The 23963-nt window shown below is 50.2% G+C and overlaps 2 protein-coding genes and 1 long non-coding RNA gene across 4 annotated transcripts in view; 1 reads left to right on the top strand and 2 right to left on the bottom strand.

Annotated features, from left to right (window-relative positions):
- Window positions 1-4779, bottom strand: part of IP6K3 (inositol hexakisphosphate kinase 3) — an 11854-nt gene extending 7075 nt beyond the window's left edge. The window contains exon 1 of the mRNA XM_021377043.1: window positions 2986-4779. Within this exon, the coding sequence (XP_021232718.1) occupies window positions 2986-3169 (184 nt within the window). The 5' untranslated portion in view covers window positions 3170-4779. The remainder of the gene's footprint in view (window positions 1-2985) is intronic.
- Window positions 8933-17948, top strand: LOC110388200. The gene is made up of 3 exons (XR_002432818.1): window positions 8933-9878; window positions 10135-10711; window positions 17380-17948. It is a non-coding gene; the product is annotated as an uncharacterized LOC110388200 (long non-coding RNA).
- Window positions 10720-23374, bottom strand: LEMD2 (LEM domain containing 2). 2 transcript variants are annotated; one of them, XM_021377207.1, is made up of 9 exons: window positions 21940-23374; window positions 20772-20812; window positions 19968-20049; window positions 18684-18760; window positions 17955-18034; window positions 15457-15602; window positions 14311-14412; window positions 14117-14219; window positions 10720-12964 (listed from the first exon to the last, which is right to left on the bottom strand). In XM_021377207.1, the coding sequence occupies exons 1-9, from the start codon at window positions 23318-23320 to the stop codon at window positions 12814-12816; spliced, it is 2163 nt and encodes a 720-aa protein (XP_021232882.1). In that variant the 5' UTR covers window positions 23321-23374; the 3' UTR covers window positions 10720-12813. The 2 variants fall into 2 exon arrangements, with proteins under 2 accessions (XP_021232882.1, XP_021232883.1); XM_021377208.1 differs by having other exon boundaries at window positions 19968-20043; window positions 21940-23373.

Here is a 23963-nt window from a genome sequence, read left to right as displayed (position 1 = left end):
GAGGGGCCCAAAACTGGACACAGTACTCGAGGTGGGGCCTCACCAGGGCTGAGTACAGAGGGAGAATGACTTCCCTACTCCTACTGGCCACACTATTTCTGATCCAAGCCAGGATGCCATTGGCCTTCTTGGCCACCTGGGCACACTGCTGGCTCATGCTCAACCAAGCGTCGACCAATACCCCCAGGTCTGTTTCCTCCATGCAGTCTTCCAGCCACTCTGCCCCAAGCCTGTAGTGTTGCCTGGGGTTGTTGTGGCCAAAGTGCAGGACCCGGCACTTGGTCTTATTGAACCTCATCCCATTAGCTTTGGCCCAGCAATCCAGCCTGTCCAGATCTCTCTGTAGGGCCTTGCTACCCCCAGGCAGATCGACACTTCCTGCCAACTTGGTGTCATCTGCAAACTTACTGAGGGTGCTCTCAATGCCCTCATCCAGGTCATCAATAAAGATATTGAAGAGGACAGGCCCCAGCACCGACCCCTGGGGAACACCACTCATGACCAGTCGCCAGCTGGATTTAACTCCATTCACCACCACTCTTTGGCCCAGCCCTCCAGCCAGCTCCTTACCCAGAACAGAGTGCACCCGTCCAAGCCATGGGCTGCCATTAGGGGGTGGATAATATTTTCAGCTCTCTCAGTCCTTTGCTTCCAGTTATCATGAGTTCAGGAGCTGTGCTCCCAACTCCCAGCATCACCCACATGATCTCTAGCAGTGTCCCACTTGTAGGAATCCATGTTACAGATTACCAAGAACAAGCAGAAGTCCTGCCAGCTCCTTGGGTTTTCAGGGGAGGTGGACATGAAAAAAAGTCAATGTATTTTTTCCCCAAATCAAAGTGAATGGAGTCCTCAATTCCAAACGCAGCGCTCTGCACTACAGCAGCGTGTAACCTTAAAATCTGCCCCAATTCCATACCTGCAAGTCAGCGGAGCTGTGCTCATTTACATAGTGCTGACAATCTGGCCCTAAAAACGTTATATATAGCACAAAACGGTGAGTTCTTAAATATCTGACATTAACATGAAAATTAATGGGGATATTTTCAAAGGCAAGGGAACGCGATCACCTCACCTCTTTCCGCCTGAGAGCTGCCTTCATAAACCCACATCTCTGCCTTAAAATGACTTTTGCTGCCCGATGTTCTTCCTTACAGGGTGAGCGGTTTTGCATATGAGCGCTCAACACGTGGCTGCCACGCTTCTCTTTTGTTGCAACGAGAGAACACCTATCTGGGAGCAAAGATGTCTGTAGGTCCTTGGCTTGCAGTGTCACCCACAATGCAATCCCGTTGGGTTGGAAGGGGTCAAGGGCACACTTTTTAAGCAGCCATCCGGGTGTTAGGTTTGAATGATGACATTTGATCAACGCCGCGCGTCACGTCAGCATCACGCAGTGACCCCTGAGCAATCCCCCAGCCTAAGAATAGAGGTGAGGAGCGTGGACGCCTATGGGTGGGGGGTGGAGACCCTGCGGTCGTTCCCACCGATGCTCATCACCCCCATGGGAAAACGTTGGCCCTCGACAAACGTTCCACCTCTTTAATTTGCCTGGCATTCAGGGCTGGGACAGCTGGAAGCAGGGAACAAAATGTGTCTCCCCAGTGCCAAACTGGAGGAGAATTGCTATTTAATTACCCCAATTCAAAATGCATTAGGACTCGCAATAGAAAAGAAAGAGAGGACAAAAAGGTATTAATAACCCCTGAACTGATGAGCTGGGAGTGCTTCATGTCTTTATTAGAGGGACAGAGCAGGGCTCAGCTCTCCAGTGCTGAACCCCAGCCCCACTAGGGGAAATTGCTCTGAGGAAGCCTTGTTTTCTTTCTTAAGCATCTTTTTAATATTGCCCCATAAATCGACGGAGGCTCCTGACTTTGTGGGGAAGGGAGAGATTGGATGGGAGACCTCGGCTGACACTCGGAGCTCCTTTCTGTACCGCTGAAGGACCAAGAGATATTTTAAGGTTTTATGTGACAGCTGAGCTTCTCGCCTCTCACCAAACCCAGGGTCAGGAGCAGCAGTGGGGAGGGAGGAAGGAAGGGAGAGCGCCTTGAAAGAAATAGCAGAAGTGCGCTAGGAGCTTCTTGTACCCCAAACACTGCATTTCTACAGCTAACCCTGAGACACCCGGGTTTGATTTTTGCCTCTGGTTTTCCAGGATCAGTGCCCACAGGAGCACCGCAAGCAGCTCTTGGCTTGGGTGGAGCAGCCGTCAAAGAGGTGCTCCGTCCCCCCGTGCTATTTTTGCCTGGGTATGTCATGCTGCCCCTGAGGAACATCTCTGCCCCGGCTCACGCTGCTGCCCCTTCCCTTGCCCTCCCAGATTCTGACGCAAACCTTCACCTCCTCTAACACCGAAGGGCATGGGGCAAAGGCACCTTCGAGCCCTGCTCCTGCTGCCAGCCCTTTCTTCTCACACACTGCTATTTTGGAGCAGCACCGCGGCTCCCAGAGCGGTTGTGCTGCGTGGTCCCGAGTGCACAGGCAGCACCTGGGCTGGAACCCGCAGCATTGCCTTAGCAAAAGGTCAGCGAAGCGCTGAGCGGGAGCAGACTTCCTAATTGGGGTTAATGAAATGTTAACGGCGTGGAAAAAGAGGTCTATTTGAGGGCTAGCACCCACAAAGGAATGAAAGGTATCCTGCACAGGCAGCCTGCTTCGACTCGCCTTGCAGGTCGAACCCATTACAGAAATAGGCCGTACTTCTGCCTGGCTGTAGCCCTAGGAGTCGGCACAGCAGCATGGGGCAGCTTGGCGTTAGCCATGCTCTGACTCCCTGCTTTGCTGCAGCCTTCCCACACCTGTGGCATCAGCCAGCAATGTCTCCAAAGCCAGCCCTGGTGGAGGAGCCAGCGTGGCAGACCTGCTCCTATGCACCCAGCCAACAGCCTCACCGAGTACATCCTGCTCTGCACAACACACAGGGCTCCCAGCTCAGACCCAGCCCAACCGAGTGGTCCCCCCATGCCGTCCGCACTGTACCTTTATACTGGGGGGTGAACTGCCTCATGGCCAAGGGCAGCGACTCGTAGAAGCTCAGCTCCTGCGAGACCAGAGGTTTGCAGACCGTGTGCTCGTCGTACTTCATCATGCTCATGTGGCCGCCCACCTGGTGCACGAAGGGCTCCAGGAGCACCGCCCTCCTGCCCTCGCTCTGCCCCACCATGCTGCTCGGCGAAGGCTCCGGGTCAGCAGCGTGGGGATGTCGCAGTGTGGGTCATGCTGTGCTGCAGTCTCACCCCGTGCAGCTCCTCGGCCCGGTGTCTGCAAGCAGAGGATATGGGAGAGCGTGAAGGCGGGGGTGGGGGGACGTGCCACCGCAAAACCACCGCCTGCAGTGGGCTGGGAGCAGCCTGGCCTCGTGCACACCCCGGTGATGGCAGGGTGCCCCAGCGTGACATATCCCCAAAAGCCCCAATTTAGACCTGGTGGGGGCAAAGGAAACAGAACGGGACGGTCGAGAAGAGCTATCAAATTAACACGGCAGCCTTGTGAAACCAGCTGGATCGGGGCGTTCCTTGGACCAGCAGGGTTGGGGTATTAATGTGCTGTATTAATAACACCCCTGCTGTGAAACAGCCTCAGTTTGCCTGATGAGACAGTGCTAATGATGGTCTTAGCCTTTCCCCGAGCCAGAACATTCCCTGTGAATGAGGTTTCTTAATAAAGACTCTGCAGAAGCCCCTGTCCTTGCAGAGCTCCCCACCTCCCAGCGCTGCCGGGGAGGTCAGCAACATTTTCTACACCTTTGAGAACAGCGTCAGGCGGGGATGTTCCCAACCAATTAGCACCATGGCACTGGGAGTGCTTCCTGCACAAGCATGGTGTGAGGATGCATCACGGCAGCACCTGCAGCTCCCACCCAAGCACACAGATTCAGGTCCCACTTCCATCCCAGGGAGGAATCCACCTGTGGCTGTGGCAGGAGCAAGGAGCTGGAGGGAACAGTAAGGTGGGAAAGGCACAGATGCAGAGCAGCAGCACCCATGCTCTGCAAGCACCCAGCAGACCCTCTCCCCTCTTTGCTTTACTCTTTGTTAAGGGGCTGGGGATGCTGTTGCTCTGCAGAGGATTCCTGTAGCCACTGAGGCAGACAGAAGGACGGCAGAGCTAGCGTTCGTGCAGGTTCCATACCATAAAGGCAGTAAAATCAGGGGAAGACATTCCAGCCCCCAAACTGTAATTGATGGGAAAGAAGAGACAACGCATTATCCTTCTTTTGAAGGCAGCTTTGCATTCCTGCAGCCCTCCCAAGGCAGAGTGCAGAGCCCTGCTGACACGGTGGCTTTCCCCATACTCCTCCAGCCTGGGGAGCTTGGCATCTTGTTTGTGCTAGAAGGAACCCGGTGCAGGAGTTATGACACCTCTGGAAGGTTTGTTTCCCTGCACCAAAGCTCGCAGGGCTGTCCAGGAGCACCACCACCTTCCATAGCCAAGTACTGTAACTGAGGGACAGCGAAGGTTCTGCACCCAAAGGAGTCGGATGCAGCAGGTTGGTGGCACAGGGGCAGAAGGAACGCTCCTCCCCGCACAGCTCGCTCCTTCAGCATCCCCCGAGGTGATTTTTTTCCCTCATCTTCTCTATTTTTTTGTCACCGCACCTCAGAGAGGAATCTCTGCTCTACAATTACCAGCACCAGCTCAGGGAACAAAGCCGGCCCGCTCGGATGAGTGCTTTGCAGCCCAAGGAAGAAAGCAGCTCTACAGAGCCTTTCTAGAACTTAATAAAAGCATTTAGCGTTGCGTTCAGTTGGAGCGGCTTTTAAAGAGGATTTCTCTCTTCAAAGATGCAGGTTTGCTCGTTTGTTTTTGTTGGTTTTTTTTTCTCTTTTCTCTTTTTTGCACTCCCTTCCTCAAAGAGGAGGAAAAGCAGAAAGCGAGCAGCTCGCTCGCTCCACGCAGACCCCGAGCTCCTCTGAAATGGGACACCGGGAACCGCTCACGTCTGACAGCTCGGGTAATGGCCAACGCCGACAGACATCCACGGCTCTAAAAATACACTGAATTGCAGGGAAATCTCTATCCCTGACAATAAAACCCGAACCCCTGGGTAAATTTGTCCTCCGGTGAAAGCGAGACAGCAGCGCAGGCGCTGCGGGTGGAGGTGGGTCTGAATATTTGGGGGTCTGCAGTGCTCACTGGGCAGGGCTCCTGGGGACACAGCCGGCCAGGCTCTGCTTTGGGGCCAAACATCAGAAGGGGCCGTGCAAAGCGCTCTAATTACTGCATAGTCTTAATGCAGCCCGATGGAACCAACCAGATGGCATTCTCCAAGCGCCTGCCCCATCCCACCCCACTGACGCAGGGCCCGGCCCTGGGAGCAGCTCTGCCCGTGGGTACTGTTGGCAGAAAGGCTTTGGAATATTAAAAAAGAAAGGAAAATCACCATGAAAACAAGTGCCCATCAGCACAGCCCCGGCTCAGTGCCGGCACCTCGGGGCACCTCGAGGCGCTGCGCTGCACAGCCCGGCTCTGTGCGCTGCACGGTGCTGCTGGGTTGGGTTGCTGGTTTTTTGTATTTTAATTTTATCTTATTTTATTTTATTTTATTATTTTATTTCATGCTTTAATTAAAAGGCAAGAAACGAACTTGGCCGTTAATTTGAGGAGATCTGAGTGCCTGTAGCTCTCAGGCTAACTTGGATTCCTGGCCAACTCCCACACCCAGCGCCAGCCCAGCCCATGGGAGCGCTTTGCGAACCCAGTTACCCCATTTCTGTCCAGTTTCTGGCTTTGTGCCTCTGAGCACCTCGAAGCATTGGCTGCAAGGAACATCCGAGTGCTCCCAGCTCCACGCACTCCCAAACAGGGTTCATAGCAATGGGCCCCTCAACCGCAGCACAAAGCAGCACTGTGCCGGCAGTGAAACGCTCGGCTCTTGGCACGAAACCCGGCTCTAAGCACCCTGTAAATCCTGATGTGCAGAAACCCTGAGCTCTTTTATCTTGTATTTCCTTCCTTGAAAGAAAATGACGTTCATAAACTTTATGGCCAGTCCCTGTGTCCCTCATGAATAAGATGCAAAGATACAGTTTGCTGCACCGAAGGATTTATTCGGTGGCTCTGCCAAGCGCAGGGTAATGGGAGGGAGGGATGGGAGCAGCGTTATCCCGGATGGACCAGCTGCAAAAACACCCGCTCCCATGCTGGGATCTGGGCATGGGGATGCACAGCGCCCTATGGTCTCCGGTACCCACTGTACCACAAAGGGGCAGCGGGATGGGGACCTCACCTCCCCATATCCACACAGCTCTGGGACGCACACACCGAGCCGCCCCTTCACCAGCTCCCGAGCCCAGAAAACAATCAGCTTTTCCACCACCATCAGTTGTTTCCAAGAAACAAGGCTGCACCGATCGATTGCTCAGGCACAAATCAGAGCAGTGTAATTGCCCGAACTCTATCTCAGCTCTGGGCTCTGACCTGTGTGTGCCCCCCTGACCTTCCAGCCATTAATTCTGGGAGCTGGGCACAGAGACCTGGCTCGGAACCACCCTCTGCTCCCCCACGCTCCTTTGCCCCACAACACCGCCAAGTCCACTCCAGCACAGCCCCGTCCAGCCTCAGCCTCACACCAGGACACCTCCCCCAAACCCCTCTTGATCCTCCTGCCAACCTGCACTGTGCTTTCCAGCAATGCCATGAACCCATTGGAGAACCCAAAACCAACCCTAACCCTAACACACTGCAACACAACCCTAAACCCTAACTCAACCCTATACCTAACCCAATGCAAAGCAGTGCAACCCAAAACCAAAGCCACAATGCTCACTCTTCACACACCCCATCTTGCTGCCGTCCCCTCGCTCCCATCCCTTCCCACAAGCCATGGCCATGCTTGGAGAACTTCTAGCACAGCTCCCGGTGTTTCCAAGTGCTCGCCCACCCCCCGTCCCCATCCCTCACCTGCTGGCCCGGCCGCTGGCTCTGTGCTCTCCCTGCTGCTCGGTGTCGCTCGAGGATGGGAAATGAAGGAGCAGGGGGAGCCCGCGGACATTTGGGCCATCAGCTGACACCACAACATTTCTGGCAGCGCTCTGGTATGTCCAGCTGACAGCTGAGGTTGAGAGGGGGAGAAAACAGCCCCCGGCGTTAAAGGAAAACAAAGCTGTGGGGTGAGGTTAGGGCCGAGGGAGCCACGTGCGGGGCTTTTCAAAGTGTGGCCACACTCTGTCTCCCTTGTGCAATGGCTCTAGAGGGAAACAACTGAAGCTTTATTCTGGCGCACGCAAAGAACCGATGGTGGCACAGGGAGCAGGCTGGAGCCCGCTGTGCAGCTGGGATGGGGCTGGATGCAAACCAAGCCTCCAGCTGCTTGCCATGGGAAACGGGTTGGGACGATGCAGGGAACGTCAGGGCAGAGGAGCTGCGAGCGCAGTGGGGAGGCAGCAGAATGAGCTGGGATGTTGGGGATCAAATGAGTCGATGAGCTAATGGAGCTGAGAAAGGAAAAGGTATTTTTGGGAAGGGGCGAGCCGTGCTGCGCCCAAAGCAGTGCAGCAGCTGAGGGAATTGGGGCGCAGTGCCCGGCCCCGTCAGCAGCCTCATGCAGGAAACAGACACCGGGAGCCGAGTGGAAAAGTCCCAGCGTGTTTCCTGCCAGCGCTGCGGGGACAGCGCGTGCCCCACACTGTGCACCCGCAGGGACACAAACAGCCCTGCGGGATCCTCGCGTGTGTGCTGCAGCCAACCCAGCACGTCCCAACAAGACCCGCTGCTATTTCGGGGTACGTGCAATCTGGGCACCCCATGCTCGTCCCTGCCCCGTCCCCCATCAGTCCCAGTGATAATGTGAGGATAGCAGCAAATCACTGCCTGCAATGGGGATGGCACTGGGAGGGTGGGAAGGAAATCTGCTGCCGAGACACCCATCAGTGGATGTGGTAATTCCCACTAATTGGAGGGGAGCAAAGAGGACTGAGCCCCCGCTCTGCCCTGGGAGCCCTGCACGGCGCTGACACACACACACACACCTCCCTGTGCAGAGCCCACTCTGCTGGATACCGTATGTATTCTTAACGCCCGTGTTAATTGCGGTGATCTCATTTTGATGTCAGGAGCGCTGCAGTGATTGCTCCGCTCAAACCAGCGCAGCTCGAGGCCGCTGTGTCCCACGAGGTGCCCCCACTGCAGCTGCTGAGCGCCCGCAGAGCGCAGAGGCAATTACTCAACCCCTTGTAAAACGCAGAGCGCTCTAAGGGGAGAGCAAGTCTGCCTCATATTAAAACTATGCTAATTAGGATCTAATTACGGGCACACAAGGATACTATTACCCTTGGCCAGCTTGAAAGCTGCAGCCTCCATCAGATGGAGACGTGATCCCAAACCGAATGTCCCCCAACTCAGACTGGGACAGACTGGGATGCCACTATCAGCTGAACCTTATGCATTCCAGGCTCGAGGGAGGAGCGGGTTCCTTGGTAGCCTCCACGCTGCAGGACCTCGTCCCGATGTGACCTGGCCACCTGCTGAGTGTTTTCCTGTGTTGTTGCAGCTTGGACACTAGGAGCTGTTTTGGAGCAGCAACGTAAACAGCCCGAGCCCAGCCTTCAAGGAGCGCTGTGAAGCAATGCAGGGCAGGTGCTTTTCTCCACCGGGGGGAGGTTGCAGAGACCGGGGGCCCTCCTGCCCTTGGGAGCCAGGGGACACAGGGGCAACTGGGGTGCAGAGCCCACACCCACCTGGAGGCACCCATCCCAGGAACAAGGGCCACTCTTGGAAAGTTGAACAAAATGGCAGCGGAAATTCCAGTGCAAGCCCTGGGAGAGATTGCCTCAGACAGGGGCAGTGCTGGAGGGAGGCACCCTGGGGCAGGGCTCCCTGCCCGTGCTTCTGCCTCTTGCTTCACACTGATCTTTCCAGGAGAACTGGCACAGCGCCCCGACTCCGCGTCCCATAAATAAGGCTCAGCATCAGCTGTCATGTCAGCAGGAGACAAAACATTTAATGTGAAAGGCTTTAAATGGAAGCAGGAAATGAAAAGATAAAGGGCAAATTTTATTTTAGATTCCTTGTTGGTACATATTTTCCTTCCTGACGGTGAGGGGATGCGATGGCTTTATCAGCCCCCTGCTCAAGAGCCTATTTATAGAACCCTCATGCTTTGCAAGAAGGTGGGAGGGGGAGCGAATGCAGGTTGTAAGCAGAGCAGGGAAGGGGTGAACGCACTACTCCCTCTTCTCTGAGCAGACCAGGATTCTGGGAAAACAGCTTGTGCCATAGAAACCATCAACACAGCCTGCAGGGAGCGAGCAGGAGCACAGCAGCAAGAGCAGCATGAAACCAGCTTCTCTGCTGCCAAGGGACACGAGGGAGAGCACCACAGCAAACATCTCCATTCAAAGCAAACGTGCACGTGCCATGACACCAAACCAAAGATTCTTTCCGAACCCTGAATACGTTTTGGTTGTAACCTAGCAACCCAGGCTGAAGGAAAGCACCGAGGCAGGTCCCGAGGAGATGAGCCCAGCCTTGCCCTTTGTTCCACACCTTAGGGACAGCTCAGCAGCCCCGAAGACGTTGGACAAGCGTGGCCGCCACAGAGCCAGCACCACTCACACTGCTGGGAACCTGCCCCTTCGTAATCCAGACCTACACGGGGAGATTAATTAAACATTTCTTCCACCAAACGGGAGTGAGTCAGCCCTGCCCGCCGGCGTTACACAACGATGATTCAGAGCGCTGTCGCCGTCTCACGAGCAGACTTTGAAGAAGTGAAGGCTCGCGGCGCACGTATTCTGAGTCACTGACACTCAGGTGAGAGAGGAATTGAAAGCAGAGCCCAAGGACAACTCCCAAGGACTTGCTGGCATTCATGCAAGGTTTGCCCACGTGTGCTCTACTCACCAGGCAACCTTGGAAACCTGGAGTAGCTGGTAAATAGTCTGAAATGGCTTTTATCCTTCATCCTTGATATCAAGATCCTCCCTTTCATAGCACCTTGTGATGGCCTCGCTTAAAGAGCCTTAACCCTGGGACACCGGGAGGCAAATGTTGTGCCCAGGGACAGACACCAGCCCGGGGGTGAGGGCAGGAAGGGATCCACCCCAGCAAAGCATCCCACCCCCTCCCCACCTGATATCAGTATAGGTGTCCTATACTGACACCTGCGACTTCACATCATGCCCCCAGGCAGGTGAGCAAACCGCAGCCTGGGGATGCAGCAGCGCTGGGGACCTGCAGCAGCCTGGAGGAGAACCAAGACTTCAGGCAGAGGCCGCTGACACCGCACACCCAACACAGAAGGGATCTGCCTGGAGAGAACAGGGAACCCACCATGCTCCAGGCATCCTCGGTTACCACGGCCTTACTGCTCAGTGCCATTCCCCTGTGTGAAGAAACGCTTTACAGTGGACCACAGGAATACCCACCAACGCGCTAAGCTAATATTTACAGTACCCCAATCCTCAAAGCTGTCAGTCACTTCAAAACGCAGCTGAACAAGACAACTGCCTTCCATGCTCTCCTTAATGCCAGCTAGTCCCAAAATACAGACTGAATTTGCAACCAAACACTCGAGTCTGCTGGCTACTGCACTGAGATCACCGAGCGTCACAAGGATCCATGCTGTCTCATTAGGCTGTCGCGCAGTCCCATGCCATCTTCAGTGTTATACTTAGAAACCACCAGCTCCCTGGAGCAGGATCCATTCGATCCGCGTGAGCAAAAGCACTTGGAACAGCCTGCAAATCCTCAACAGAAATAAAAGGTAACAAATCATTCATAATAAATTTATTTTATATATTGGTTTACAGAGCTAAACTGAACGTATAATAAACAGCACCAAGCCAGTGAGATTTGTTCTACAAAACGAGTTTAATACAAAAACATGACTGCAATGCTTAACTCCTCACTCTGTATTTGGATGGTTAAAAAAAGGTAACTCAAAACCTGAAAACAGTTAAAAAAGGCTTAATTACATAGGCACTGGTGTTTGTAAAAGTTTCTGTAACAGCAGTGGAGATCTCATCGCAACATTTTAGAAGAATCAAGGCTGCCTTCAATTTATTCCCTATTTAGTGGTCAATGTCTGAAGGCAGTTCTTAAGTCTCCTCTCTTGTTCAAACACCAAAAGCAAAATATGGGGTAGGAGTTAACGCCTCCATGTGACTCACGAGGCCTCCCCGTGTTCTGCTCCTGCAGAAAGCTGCTCTCCCCACTCGTTTTGGTTGATGACCAGCAGCAGGTATGCCAGGAGCCCTGCCACCCTTCTGCAGAAGGATGCATAAGTGGAACAACCCACCAAAACCAGCACCTGGGGGGGGTAGGGGGGAAGAAGATGCAGACTTCATCCTGGGACACGAGCAGGGACCAGCACAGGGAGCCCACCCTGTGCACTGCATTGCCAATCTGCAAACCCAGCAGGATGGCTGCCATCCTAAGCCTAGCTGCCAAGCAGAGCCTGCAGGGGAAGCTCTCCGTGCAGCCAGCATCAGAGATGAATGCAAAAATCCACATTCTGCTCATGACGCAACTAAATCCACCCGTTACACACACCCCACCACTGGCTTCTCTCTGCAGGCTTTACTAGCTTAGGCCAGGAATGGATTTGGTCCCTGCTGTCCCAGTGGTGTCCTGGTCAGCGGTTTTATGACACTGGGAAGAACAGATTAACAGTATTTTTGCCCAGTCTAAGCTGCCACACTCTAGAGATATTTTCTTTAAAGAAAACAAAACAAAAAAAATGAAACAAAAAAAAAACCACACCCCAAAAACAACAATAGACCTTTGCAGGACGTAAAAACGAACTTAACTAAATGACTGTAGATACAAAATACGATGCCTGCAGCACGAACAGAGGACGGATCACTGCTCCTTCTACCTGCTGGGAGGCTGCTGGAACATGGATTTGGCAACCCCTGACACGCCATGCATTGTACACCTCTGCTCTGACCCACAGCACACACATTGCAGCTGCCCAGGATAAACAAGTACATTCAGCCCCAGTAGACATTCCAAAGCCGCTATTTAATAGCCCATGAAGCAATCCCTTTGGCTGTGGCCAAAAGAAAGCACTTTCTGAAGCTTCCTATATCCTTCGCTTCCCACCCAAATTCCCCCCCACCCCCCCGAGAAAACATAAAGCACAGAGTTTGCAGACTTGAAAAGTGGAACAGGATCACAAATGCTTCCCTCCATACCCCCAACCCAGCCCAAACCACCAAGGCACGTCAGACTGCCCTCCCTCCATGACTACCTTTGCCTGATTTTATATTTTCTATTATTTTCTTCCCCGTTTTCGAAGGGTGAAGCGGACACAAATATTCTCCCTGTTGGGAAGCAGCAAGTGCTCTCATCGCTATCTTTGTACTGCTAAAAACAAACTCTAACAAAACACATCTTAACTGCCACCCTAATGTTTCCATGGGAAATGTTAATCTCCTTTAAACACGTTCCATGATGGATGTTGTCTCCAGTTGGCTTTTGCAGAATTGAGGTCAAATTTTAAGAACCGAACCATTGTCAGAGAGATCTCAGGTCCTTCAATATTTAAGCACGCAGTTTTTTCTTTTTAACAAGTTGCTTTAGGCTTGTTTGCCTACAGAAGCCAGATATCTGCTGGAAGGTTAACTTTGGTGTGATTCTAGCTTCCCACCAGCTCAAGCCCATCTTCTTTCTAAGCCAACATTATTGCCCTGATTTTTTTTTTTTTCGTTTGTATGAGAAGATTTTCAGAAAGAAGAGCAAACAGATACATGCAATCCCCAACCCAAGGAGGTTAGGGCTGTGACCTGCTCTTTCCCACCACCAGAGAAGGGACTGTTCCCTTGCAGAGGTCCTTTTCAACAGCTGCTCTGCTTCTGCTCCTCTTTAGTGTTCTGAATCCGAGACATAAGATGGCTGAGTCCATCTCCATACTAGCATATCCTCTCCTGCTACTCTGTGTGACTCTGTCTGAATCCGTGACTCATTTGAGGCCAGAAACTCCACAGCTCTGTTCCAGACCCGCTTCATTTTTTTCCTGCAAAAAAAAACAGCAAGGAAAAGAAAATTATAATTATATTCTCGTAGTGCCTTCCTGCTTACAGCAGTTGTAGCTGTTGATCAAGCTAGTGCTAGCTTCCTGTGCAGACAGTAAAGGAGATTAAACCAGAATTCTAGTTGAGAGGTGATTTCAGCCCAGGACATGAAAGCACAAATCCTGCCAGTGGGGAAGGGGAGACCCTCTGGCAGTATGAACAATTGATGACTGCCCTGAATTTCACATTGCAGAGGGATTCCACCAGCAAACTGCCCCCACCTTTCAAGCATACAGGGATCTCTCAGACAAGGCAGCACAAACTGAAGTCCAATCCAGTTTTGCATCAGTGTCTAGTAATTCTAGGCACCACACACACAGGTATCAATCAAAAACAGCTGAAATAAATCCTGGTTGTATCGTGACTGATAAAGAGGGAGAATGTTTAAGACTTTGCAGCATGTGTAGCATTCTGTGCTGTCTGGAGAACAAAGCAGTTGAACGTAAGCAAAATGTAAAAAAAAAACATCCTTGCAAAGGTGTAGCGAGGTGTACATAAAGCACCACAAACCAGGCTGCAGCCCTCCTGCCCCACCAGCTGCAGAGTAAATATCTCGACCATGCTTCCATTCTGAAAAAGCATCAGAACCAGACAGCTCGCTGCATCTCCCATTCAAAGCTGCCTAATCTGAGCAGGAAACTTTGCAGGCAGACAATGTACAAAATCACTTCAGAAGAGCCTCCCAAAACCCCTTTCAGCTCAGGGAAGGGTTTGTTCTGAGAAGTGCAGCACCTGCCTGGAGAACAAGGTATGATGGCTGAGAAAGAAGATAGCATCCTACACAGATTAGACAAAGGAGAAAAAATAAGATGCTTCAGGCCTAGGAAAAACAAAATCCAATTACTGTGTGATAGAACAATGACAATACACCGGCGTGACTGCACAAAATATCAACCCTGGGACTGTCACATTAATCTGCAGCAGGTTAATATATAGCCAGGGTTTTATCAACATCCTTTATGAAGTGAAAGGCCAGACAGACTCTTCTTGCTTCCCATCAATTGTCTGCTCGTGGTCTGTCACCCAGTAACTATGGTTTTGAGCTGAGTTGAGTAAGACCATGCTGACAACCCTCCTTAAAGAGCAAAGCTCACCTGCTCTGAGGAGGGATGAGGCTGTCCCGAACGTGGAGAATGCCAACATAGGGGTAACGCTCCAAATTCCGTTCCCATTCCTTATAGTGGTCCTGGACAACAGCTGGAGGGCAGAAGGGAAAAAGAGGGAGAGATTTCAACACTGCAGAGAGGAGAAGAGATCTACTGGGGTTTACAGAGATACTGGATTCTACCTATGATCTTCTTCACCATATCATACATGGCTTGCTCCTCTTCCTCCATCTTCCGCCAGCGATACCGAAGGAAGATGAGGATCCCCCACAGAGTTACCAGACCTAGAGGAATAAAAACAAATGGAATTCAATACTTACGTACATGTCCTTGCTCAATGCTAGCAGTTTTCTTTTTCACACCTCTCTGGAGGCAGCTTTCCCCTTCCTTGCTACCCAGGCCTGCTTGGAACTAAACCCAAGCAGTACGTTTTGTTCACCACAAGAGCTGCACTGCATAAAACTGCTGGTACTGACAACACCTGCAGCAGAAGAGCACGTGTGCATGCGAGGAGAGGTGGTCAGAAGGCCTCATCACAGACCTTTCCCACCCCCCAGCAGACACCTCAGCATGACCACAGGGCTCTAATTCTCTAAATCCTAGAGCTATCTCTCTGCTAGAGGCCTCCCCTACAATAATCGCTTAGGAAGACTGTCAAGCTCCACTGCTCTGAAGATAGCTGCTTGATAAGGAGATAAAGCCTGGGGCTCCAGTGCCAGCCTAAATTTCAGGACATCTAAATTGAAGGTTTAGCACTGACAAATGTCCCTGTTATGACACGAGCTAACTTTAGCATCTCAGACTCTACAATAAACATAACTATCCCCTTTCACCCCCACCTTGTCTGGCTAGATTATAAGCTCCTCTAGTCAGCACTCAGCTCTCGTTATCACCTCGCTCAGTAAGACCTCTCTCTCAGCTGGGGCGTGACAGACTCTTCCAATAAAATCTATAACACTTGAAACGCTACAAGTCATTACGGGAGAGTCCAGAAGACTTTGTACTTTAGTGCAAGAAAAGAAAGAATAAATGAATCTTTTAGGTAGGTTAACATACTTATTTTGCAGACCACAGTAATGGGTACTTGAGGAATACTCAGGGAACTAATCAGCTTACTGATTTAAAGTAAGTGTTAAGCACTCAGCACAAGAGCAGGTCTACAGGTCTCTCTCTGCTGCCAGAAAAAGGTTAATTAGAAATTAACTCATTGGCAGATTTATTTCACCTCTGTTAGTAGTTTCATATGGCTGGAAAAACGTGTGGGTACATACACGTTCATCTCTACAGCCAGCAAGGGGAGAAGAGAATTAGAGACGCTGACAACTTACACCAGAAAAACAGGAAAAGGTTCATGACAGCAGTGATCACTGCCCGACGGAAACGGCAGCCGAGCCCCATCTGAGGATGGGCTGATTCGAGACAGACCACTTCTTCCACACTGGTAACCAGTTCGGAGAGGTCTTTGTCTTTCAACCTGATGGGAAGAGGCAGAAAATCTTCACTGAGGAGTGCAGACGCTCCAACTGCAGTCTTTAATCAAGAGAGGGAAAGGAAACAGACTGCAGATGCAGTAACTCGTTCTATATGCCACACAGAAAATACACCAACATCTTTGCACCTCCTCTTTCCAGAACATTTTGGGACTGGCTGCTTAGCAAGGATTGGATATGGCTTTAGAAAAGGCAGCAGGGCTGGAACTCCCACTGGTAAACTGAAATCTCCCTCTGCAGACTCTTTGACAGTACCTCTCAGCGTGCAGAAGATTAAACTTTAAATTGGATTCCCACCTCCCAGCACAGAGAAATGGAAATGTTTACTGAGTCACTCATCAGCAATTGCAGAGAGAGCAGTTGAGGGAGACTGCAAATGTCCACGGAGGTTGTGCTGTTTTCCTCAGTACAGATGAGCATAAACAGTTTAGCTAGAGAAGTGACAACACATCAACTGTATCTGCAGTGAGAAATGGACACACCCTCAGAAAGCACTCACGGCAAAATCGATAGCACATCCTCCTGCAAAATCACTTGTACACACCTGCTGTGCAAGCCGAGATGCCTTTAACTCACTTCTTTCTATATAGATCTACACTGATGTGGTTTCCTTATTAGATACTCTAAGCCAACAGGCATCAAGCAATCCTAGTGAGAGCCATCAGATTCAGAGCAATTAGACTAAAGGGGATTTCATTTTTTAAAGCTAATTCATCCCAGGTTTGCGATGAATGACTTACTAGACAATGACATTTTCTCAATTTATTAGGCCAGACCTCACAAAGTGCTGACAGCTTGTATTTGGTTCCTGGATTCTACAGCAGCAGCAGACGTGGTTGTTTCCCACCCCTCGTCTTACTGAGGATCCACATTCCGTATTTTAAACGTGCAGCAGAATCACCGAGAGCAGAGCTGATTTCTAGTTCTGCCTCTCAGACTGGCACCCAGAAAGCCAATCTCACATAGCATTTGCTGAAAATGCCACCCTCAGGTTGGTAAGCACGCTGAATGCTCATTCTGCACACTATGCAGACTTAATGAAAGCAGATCCGTTTGGCAAACAGCCTGTAAAACTGCTAATTATGAAAATTAAAAGAAAAGAATATGTTATATTACAAGGCTCCTGACATGAGCACTGCTCCTGTACAAACACATAGATTTGAGAACTCTGGATCCCAGCCCACAAGCAAATCCAAACCTGCCAATAGGAAAACAATGCCTTGTCCTGGGAATTTGTCACACACCAAGAATCAAAGTAGCAGGCACTGTCTGATCATTCAGACACAGCAGCAGGTGCAGAATTCTTTTTAGGACAAGAAATCAAGCAGTAGCAAACCACAAAAGCTATGACCATGAAGCTCTAGCATCACTACTGCTGCAATTCATTTAATCAGAGATGCATTTAGCAATATTAAAATGCAAACAAATGTTAGGCTTCAGAGTTAACATGGAGTGGAGGCAGCTGACACTTCCCAGAGGCAGATAATTATGTCTGTGGACACTGCATAACAGCCTCTCATTAGATTATGGCTTGAACGTGGTATTTTTCACACGAAGAAACTAGCACTCCTGCCATTTCACATGCACCAAAACAACTGGTAGCCAAGAAAACCTAGACAAACAGCCCCACTGGTGACTGACCACGCTCCTACACAGTCACAGTCTGTTGGCTTTGACATGTACTGTGCACTCTGCTGGAAAGACAACTGACACTAAAGAAAAGATACCATTCAACCATCTGTTTTCCTCTCCTCCTCACAGACTTACTTGCTCCAAGGGATCCCAAGGCATGTGGGCTGCTACCTACTGGAGAGAATGCTCTGCTGACCTACGTAACCCAATCCCTTTGCTGAAAGGATGCAGCTCCACACAATATCAAAGCTCTGTTTTTGCTAGGAGTACTGAATAAAAGAGTCACCTGAGGAACAACACGTACACAGGCAAGTTTAGCAAGTGTACTGTCCTCCCAAGACCGTGGGCAAGACACCAGAACCACCACTTCTAAGCCCTGCAGTAAGCACAACGTAACGGTTAGCAGGCACAACATCAGCGCCTGTTACTTCATCTTTTACTTCAGCTGCAAAACAGTGTGTTCATGAACGCGATGTGCCTCGTTGCAAGGGCTGGACAACACGCTCAGAAGGAATGCCTGCTGCTGCCAATTTGTTTGAGGACCATACGTTCTATTTAGAAGCTCGCCTAAAGCACTGACAAAGCGAGTCTCTGATGATCTTCTGAAATCTAATGAAGCTTTTTGTGCACACCACACAGGATGTCAAATTACACATCAGTCAACGTCAAGAAAGATCATTTTGGAACAGCAGGCTTCCACTTACAATATTCCTAAATCCTTGTTACTGTTCAGTATCCAGTTCAGGACAGCTTCAAACTTCTGTGGGGAACCACCAGTTATATTCTGTAAGAAGAATCCATTAGAATATTAGTTCTCAATTCGTTTAAAATACTGAATAATGTTATATCATAACAGCTATGGGAGAACTTATTCTATGTGGTCTGTCCCTAGGTTAATTCTTATCATAATTCTGTAAACTGGAGAGAGGAAAACTAGATCTGAAGGTCGGTCTGGACTGAAATCTTCTGACTATGGTAGATGATGCGTGAAGCACTCTGTAAAATAACACTCTCCCAGACTGTTAAGACTAACCACTAAATACAACATAATCTTACTGACAGTTTACCATGAAAGAAATGGAATGCTAGATCAAAGCAGTCTGTCTTCTGACACTTTGGTGTATAGAAAAATCTTTCTTCTGCCCAGGCCTCAATCCAGGGAAATTTCTGGTTTCACAAGACTGATGACTATGGCAAAACAACAAACCATTAAGTTAGATTTACAGGGGCTGAATCAGAGATGTAGGGGAAGATTATTTTCAAACGAACTGCTGAGAACAGGACTGGCCAAAGGGGAAACTAGAGGTATGGGAAAGAATCAAAACAGGATGAGGAAGTAAAACAGATGGCAAATTGCTTTAGTATCTATTATTTATTGCCTTGTAAGGGACTAAGCACTACGTTACAACAATAGCTGTTCACAGCCTACTCACCACCACGTGGTCCCTTGCTTCACTAACTGAAATGCATTTGCTTTTTAGATTCTCAGGGTTCCCGCATTCAAAATTACCTAGTTAAAAAAAAGTCAAACAGAAATAATGTTTAGAAAAAAAGCCCCTGACAGTTCAGAAATACACTCAACTGTCTAGAAACGCTATCCTTTAAATCCAGCTATAGCTCTGGGCAAAACGATTGCAAGGTGAAATTTATGTAGTGGGCAGGTAAGATTATGACAATTAATAAAGTGCTCAGCCACTGGATATAGGATGGGAAAGGGCAAGGAAACCTCATGCTTCAGTGTGAGCTACTCAATAAAGAACGAGGAGGGGGGGGGGGAATATTATTTCTCTCTTTCACAGAATAAGTAACTACCTCTCCTACATAATGCCCAGCAGAGGGGCCTTCCACCAAGCATCAGAGACTGCAATGTTGAAGTGTGATCAACACACAAAATGCTTCTAAGAAGCCTACATCCCAGTTCTACCCTCTGCCCAGGCACTCAGGCTTCTAAATCATCCTTCACAAAGCTGACCAAACAGATGTGCTCAGAGACCACATAAAACTGGTACTGAAGTTAGAAAAGATTTAGAAATCTTGTGAAATTCAAGAATCCAAAGGATTCAACAATGCTGAGGTCTGAAATCTAGAAACTGGAACTTAGGCACTTTTATGATTAACATTATTATGTATCTTGCTGAAAGAAAAGTTTTCACTTGTCTGCTGAGCTGCTGCTAGAGCGGCTTTCTCTGTCAAAAAACATTGGTTATGGATTGGATTGGCACACACGTAGTAGAGAGTGTCCAACTCCTGAGCTGGGTTGGCTCCTCAGCTAAGTGAGCCTGCCCTACTCAGCACAGAAAACTCAGAAGAATTCACATAATCTGCTGCCACATTTCAGCAGAGAGCTGACAATTTCTTAAGTCGTTTCAACTCCATTTGTAAGAACACACTGATTTACACTTAACTGGCTCTGAGCATCTTGAAGACAATTTCAAGATGCTGTTACAAAAGAACCACAAAGCTGGATAACTGTGCCTCAAGTTCCCAATATATCAAGTGCAAAGAAGGACCACTCCACAAGGGCACCGTGATATAAGCGCATTAGCTAAGCACTATTGAGAATAAAAATAAACACACCTTTTTCTGTTTTTCTATTACCTGACTTTCTCAGAGCTCTTTGAGTGGAACTGACTGTTCCACAAACCCCTCTCTTCAAATTAAGGTTAAAAATGTGCAGATAGCTGAGAGAGTGCTTTATAATGACAACTAGAACTTACCAGCTTGCACGGACAAGTAGTTATACAACTCATGCAGCATGTTCATTACAGCATCCTTCTGTTTGGCTCTGCAGAACTGAAACTCAGAAACAGGTAACACACATGAACAGACTGACAGCAACGGGGCAGCAGTCAGACTAGCCAGAAATGTCACAACAAAATGCCAGCAGCAGAGTTTTGGCTCAGTTATGCATCACTCGTTCAAACTGAACACACCTGCAGCAGAGCTGCAGCACAGCTATGGTTTCTGAGGCCAAAGCGAGCTGGCACATCATGTGAAAGTGCCACCAAGTCCCCCAGCTCACAGCCCACACTGCACCACCAGCCATCCCCTCAGACAGGCTTCATCCATCAGCTCTGCGTGTCCCGAGCGTCACAAGGGACCAACCATAACTCGGAATCCAATAGGAAATTTTCCTTTTCCAAGTAATGCACAATGATAAAAAAATAAAATAAAATAACAGGGCTATGCAAACACTTTATAATGGAGTTCAGGGAATGAGCTGGATTAAATCCTGCATTGTTAAAGCTGAACGCAGGTAAAGCCTCTTCAGCAAATTGTTATCACGTCTGTTACAACTATTAAAGAAATTGATTCACATAAGTGGGAATTTAAAGTTTCATCTTTTGGAGTCTTGTATACAATCCTAACTTAATCTAGCTCATTAATTCCAACTCATCAAATTACAAAGATAAAACTAATAATTTTACAGTGATATGATACTGGTGGAAGCTTCCCAGAATAATTACTCTTCTGTGAGAATCCCATCCACAATTTTTGAAGATAAATAAATGTATGCTTACATCATCTGTTCTTTTGTCACAATCCACAGGCAAGAGATTAACTATGGAAGAAAAAGAGAGTTAGCTGACTACAAAACAAGAGCTTTGATCAAGAAAGTAATTATGTTTGGTTTTTTGTTTTGTTTTGTTTTTTTTAAAAAAAAGACTCTACTTTCAAGTCTGATTCTGCTATTCTTAATCTTACTCTACATAGTACCTTGCTACGCAAACAGCACATTAAAAAGCACTGCTTTGGTAGGCAGCACTGAAAGCAAGAGAAACAAAACTGGTTTTGTACCAGGCTGCAAATGATGAACTCTGTTCAGCTGGAAAGTAAAAATCGTGGTCTGAATGTTTTAACACCTTAAGTAGATGGGAGCAGATGGAAATTTGCACTGATCTTTCTCAGTATACCAATGTCACCTGCTGCATGCCACGGTCACCTGAAATACCATGGCAATAACAAGGATTTAAAATAAGTCTCCGCAAGGCAAACACAGGGGATTTATTTCTACTGGAACCCTTAGTTCCACAGGTTATGGCCTGTGGTTTAACAGCTGCCTCCTGCCCTGACAGCTGGATATGGGCTGGCCACACGTCACACACCTATATGCAGTGTGCCCAGCTTCAGGACTGCCACCTTCCAACTAAACCTCTTCTTTCAGTTCAAAGTCATGAAGTGACATTATTTCTATCTGCTCTAGTTGGCAAATTCTACTTTAAAAGCAACACGGTGAACGGGGAAACCCTTTTCCATTTCCCACTGAAGTTCTGTCACACTTGATGTGTAGAAATACCAGTTCAAACCATGCTTCTCCTGCAGCCAGCACAGAGGCCACCAAAGGGCTGTGCTTTGCAGAGGCTAATGTTAAAACACACAACAGACAGCTACACAGGTGTTATGTTACACAATGGATAATCATAAAACACCTCTCCTAGGCCTGGCAAGAGCATCAGTCTCCATAAAAAAAACAGGATTTAGAAGAACTGAAGGCATAAGTAAAAATAAAAAAGAGCACACACTTGACTTATTTTCAGTGATGAACAAGACTTCCCAAGAGCAAGGGGAGAGGGAAATGGAGATGTCAAATGAGAGGATGATATATCTGATAGCGATGGAAGTAATAAATGGAAATCAGAAAATAAAAGCAAATAAAGTTAAAAAACATGATTAAACCAGTACACGTACAGTCTTCCTCTCTCTGGTCAAGCCAGCCTGATCCAATCATCTTCACCATGAGGATGCCCAGAAAAATCAGCAGCAGCACCAAGCTGGCGAGGCAAAGGAACTGGGAGAGGTAGTACTCAAGGCCTTTGCCCTTTCCTTCTGTCCGCTGCCTGGGGGCTGACCGCAGGAGCTGAGTGCGTGGTGTCACCACCGCAGCCGATGCATCCCACCGGCTGCCTGAGGCCAGCCCCGTGCCACTTGTAGCCCTCCACGGCAGCCGTCGGGTCAATCCCTCTCCCCAGCTGCTGGGTTTCAGCTCTCTGTCTGCCTCTCTCCGAACACTGGACGCCAGGTTCTCCTCTCCTCTCTCAAATGGGTAACTCAACCCACTGCGTCCTGCTGCAGTTCCCCAGTGCGTGCTGGGTGCCACCTTGCTCTCCCGTCCCCACCAGCTGTTGGAGAAAAGCCCTTTCCTTTCCACCTTCCTTTCCCCTGCTGTATCCCACAGTGCTGGGGAGTTCTGCCCTACAGTCCGCCCTATCGATGTGTCCCAATGGCTCCTGGCTGTCAGGCCCCCGCTTTCATCCCTGGAAAAGGGTGTGGAGCTGAGCCTTCCACTTTTGCTTGTGGATGTACCCCACGAGGACGTGGAGCTCAGTCCCCCCACCCCATCCATGGATGTCCCTAACCCAGCCCTAGCACTGAGCCCCTCATCTCTCTCTATAGATGTGCTCCACTGGGATGTGCTTGACCCCCGAAACCCATCCAGGGACTGCCCCAACCCACTGCTGAGCCCCTCGCTCCCCTCTGCAGACGTGCTCCACTGAAAGGAACTCGAGCCCCGAAACCCATCATCCAGGGACGGCCCCGTTCCAGCCCTGAGACCCCCGCTTCTCTCCAGGGATGAGCTCCACGAGGATGGGGTGCTCAGCCCCCGGACCCCGTCCCGGGACAGCCCCCCCTCGGCCCTACCGCCGAGCCCCCCGCTGCGTCCAGGAGGAGAGCCTCGTGGGTCTCCCCAGGACAGCCTGCCGCCCTCAGCGGCCTCCCAGCGGGACACGGGCACTCGTCCTCTTTCCTCCTCCTCGTCCTCCTCCATCTCGTCCTCCTCCATCTCGTCTTCATCCTCCTCCTCGTCCTCCTCTCTGTCGCGAGCGGCCCTGCCGGGGCTGAGGCTGAAACCGAGGCGCGGCCGCGAGGGTGAGGCCTGCTGCGGCCTGCCGGAGCTGCGGCCCGGGCTGGGAGGAGCGCCGCGGCCCCTGCGCTTCGCCGCCGCCACCTCAGCCCGCAGACAGCTTAGCTTCTTAATGTAGACCTTGCGGGTGGTCTCGGTGATGGGCCCCGGCCGGTAGCCCAGAGCCAGCAGCTCCTTCCGGAGCTCCGCGTCTGTCAGCTCCGCCATGGCCGCGGCGCTGACGCCAGGCCTCTCCGGAAGCACTCTGTCAGCAGGGAAGGGCGGAAGCCATCTTGGGGAGGGCTGGCAGCGCCCTACCGGCGGCCATTTTAGGAAGGTCGAATGCGGCCCGCTCGGCCGGCGCCATGCTTATACGGGAAGTGCAGTGTGGGAGCCATATTGGGAAGGTCGGTTGAATGTGCCGACATCTCGCGAAGACAGGGTCGGTGACTCCGCCATGTTGGGGAGGTCGAGACCCTCTGAGAGAGAGAATGGCTCCGAGAAGAAGCTGCTGCCCACCTGAGGAGAGAGAAATGCAGGAAGTGAAGTGTAAAAGCAGCCTCAGTAGGGAGCCACACTGTTCAGGAGCAAGCAAGGAGCTGAGCTCCTCGCTTCAAGCTGTTCTGATTTTTGACACTTTCAGGGACATTTATGAGGAGAAAGAAGTGTTTTCCCTGCCAGCTGCTACCCCTCGCATGCTTTCCTCATCCCTCTCCTCGCTGCCAAGTTACAGGCCCCAGGCTGGCACTGTGCCCCTGTCTGGGCAGGATCAGAGCTGGGCCTGGGGAGATCTGCGGGAAGGAGCTTCCTCACAGACTTTCAGCCTAAAAAGGCGAAACCAAATGTCAGCTTGAAAATTTATTTTGGCACG

This window comes from Numida meleagris, chromosome 25 (assembly GCF_002078875.1).
Source record: "Numida meleagris isolate 19003 breed g44 Domestic line chromosome 25, NumMel1.0, whole genome shotgun sequence".
Classification (NCBI taxonomy): domain Eukaryota; kingdom Metazoa; phylum Chordata; class Aves; order Galliformes; family Numididae; genus Numida; species Numida meleagris.
Note: the sequence above shows the minus strand (reverse complement) of the source record. Positions and strands in the feature narration are given on the sequence as shown.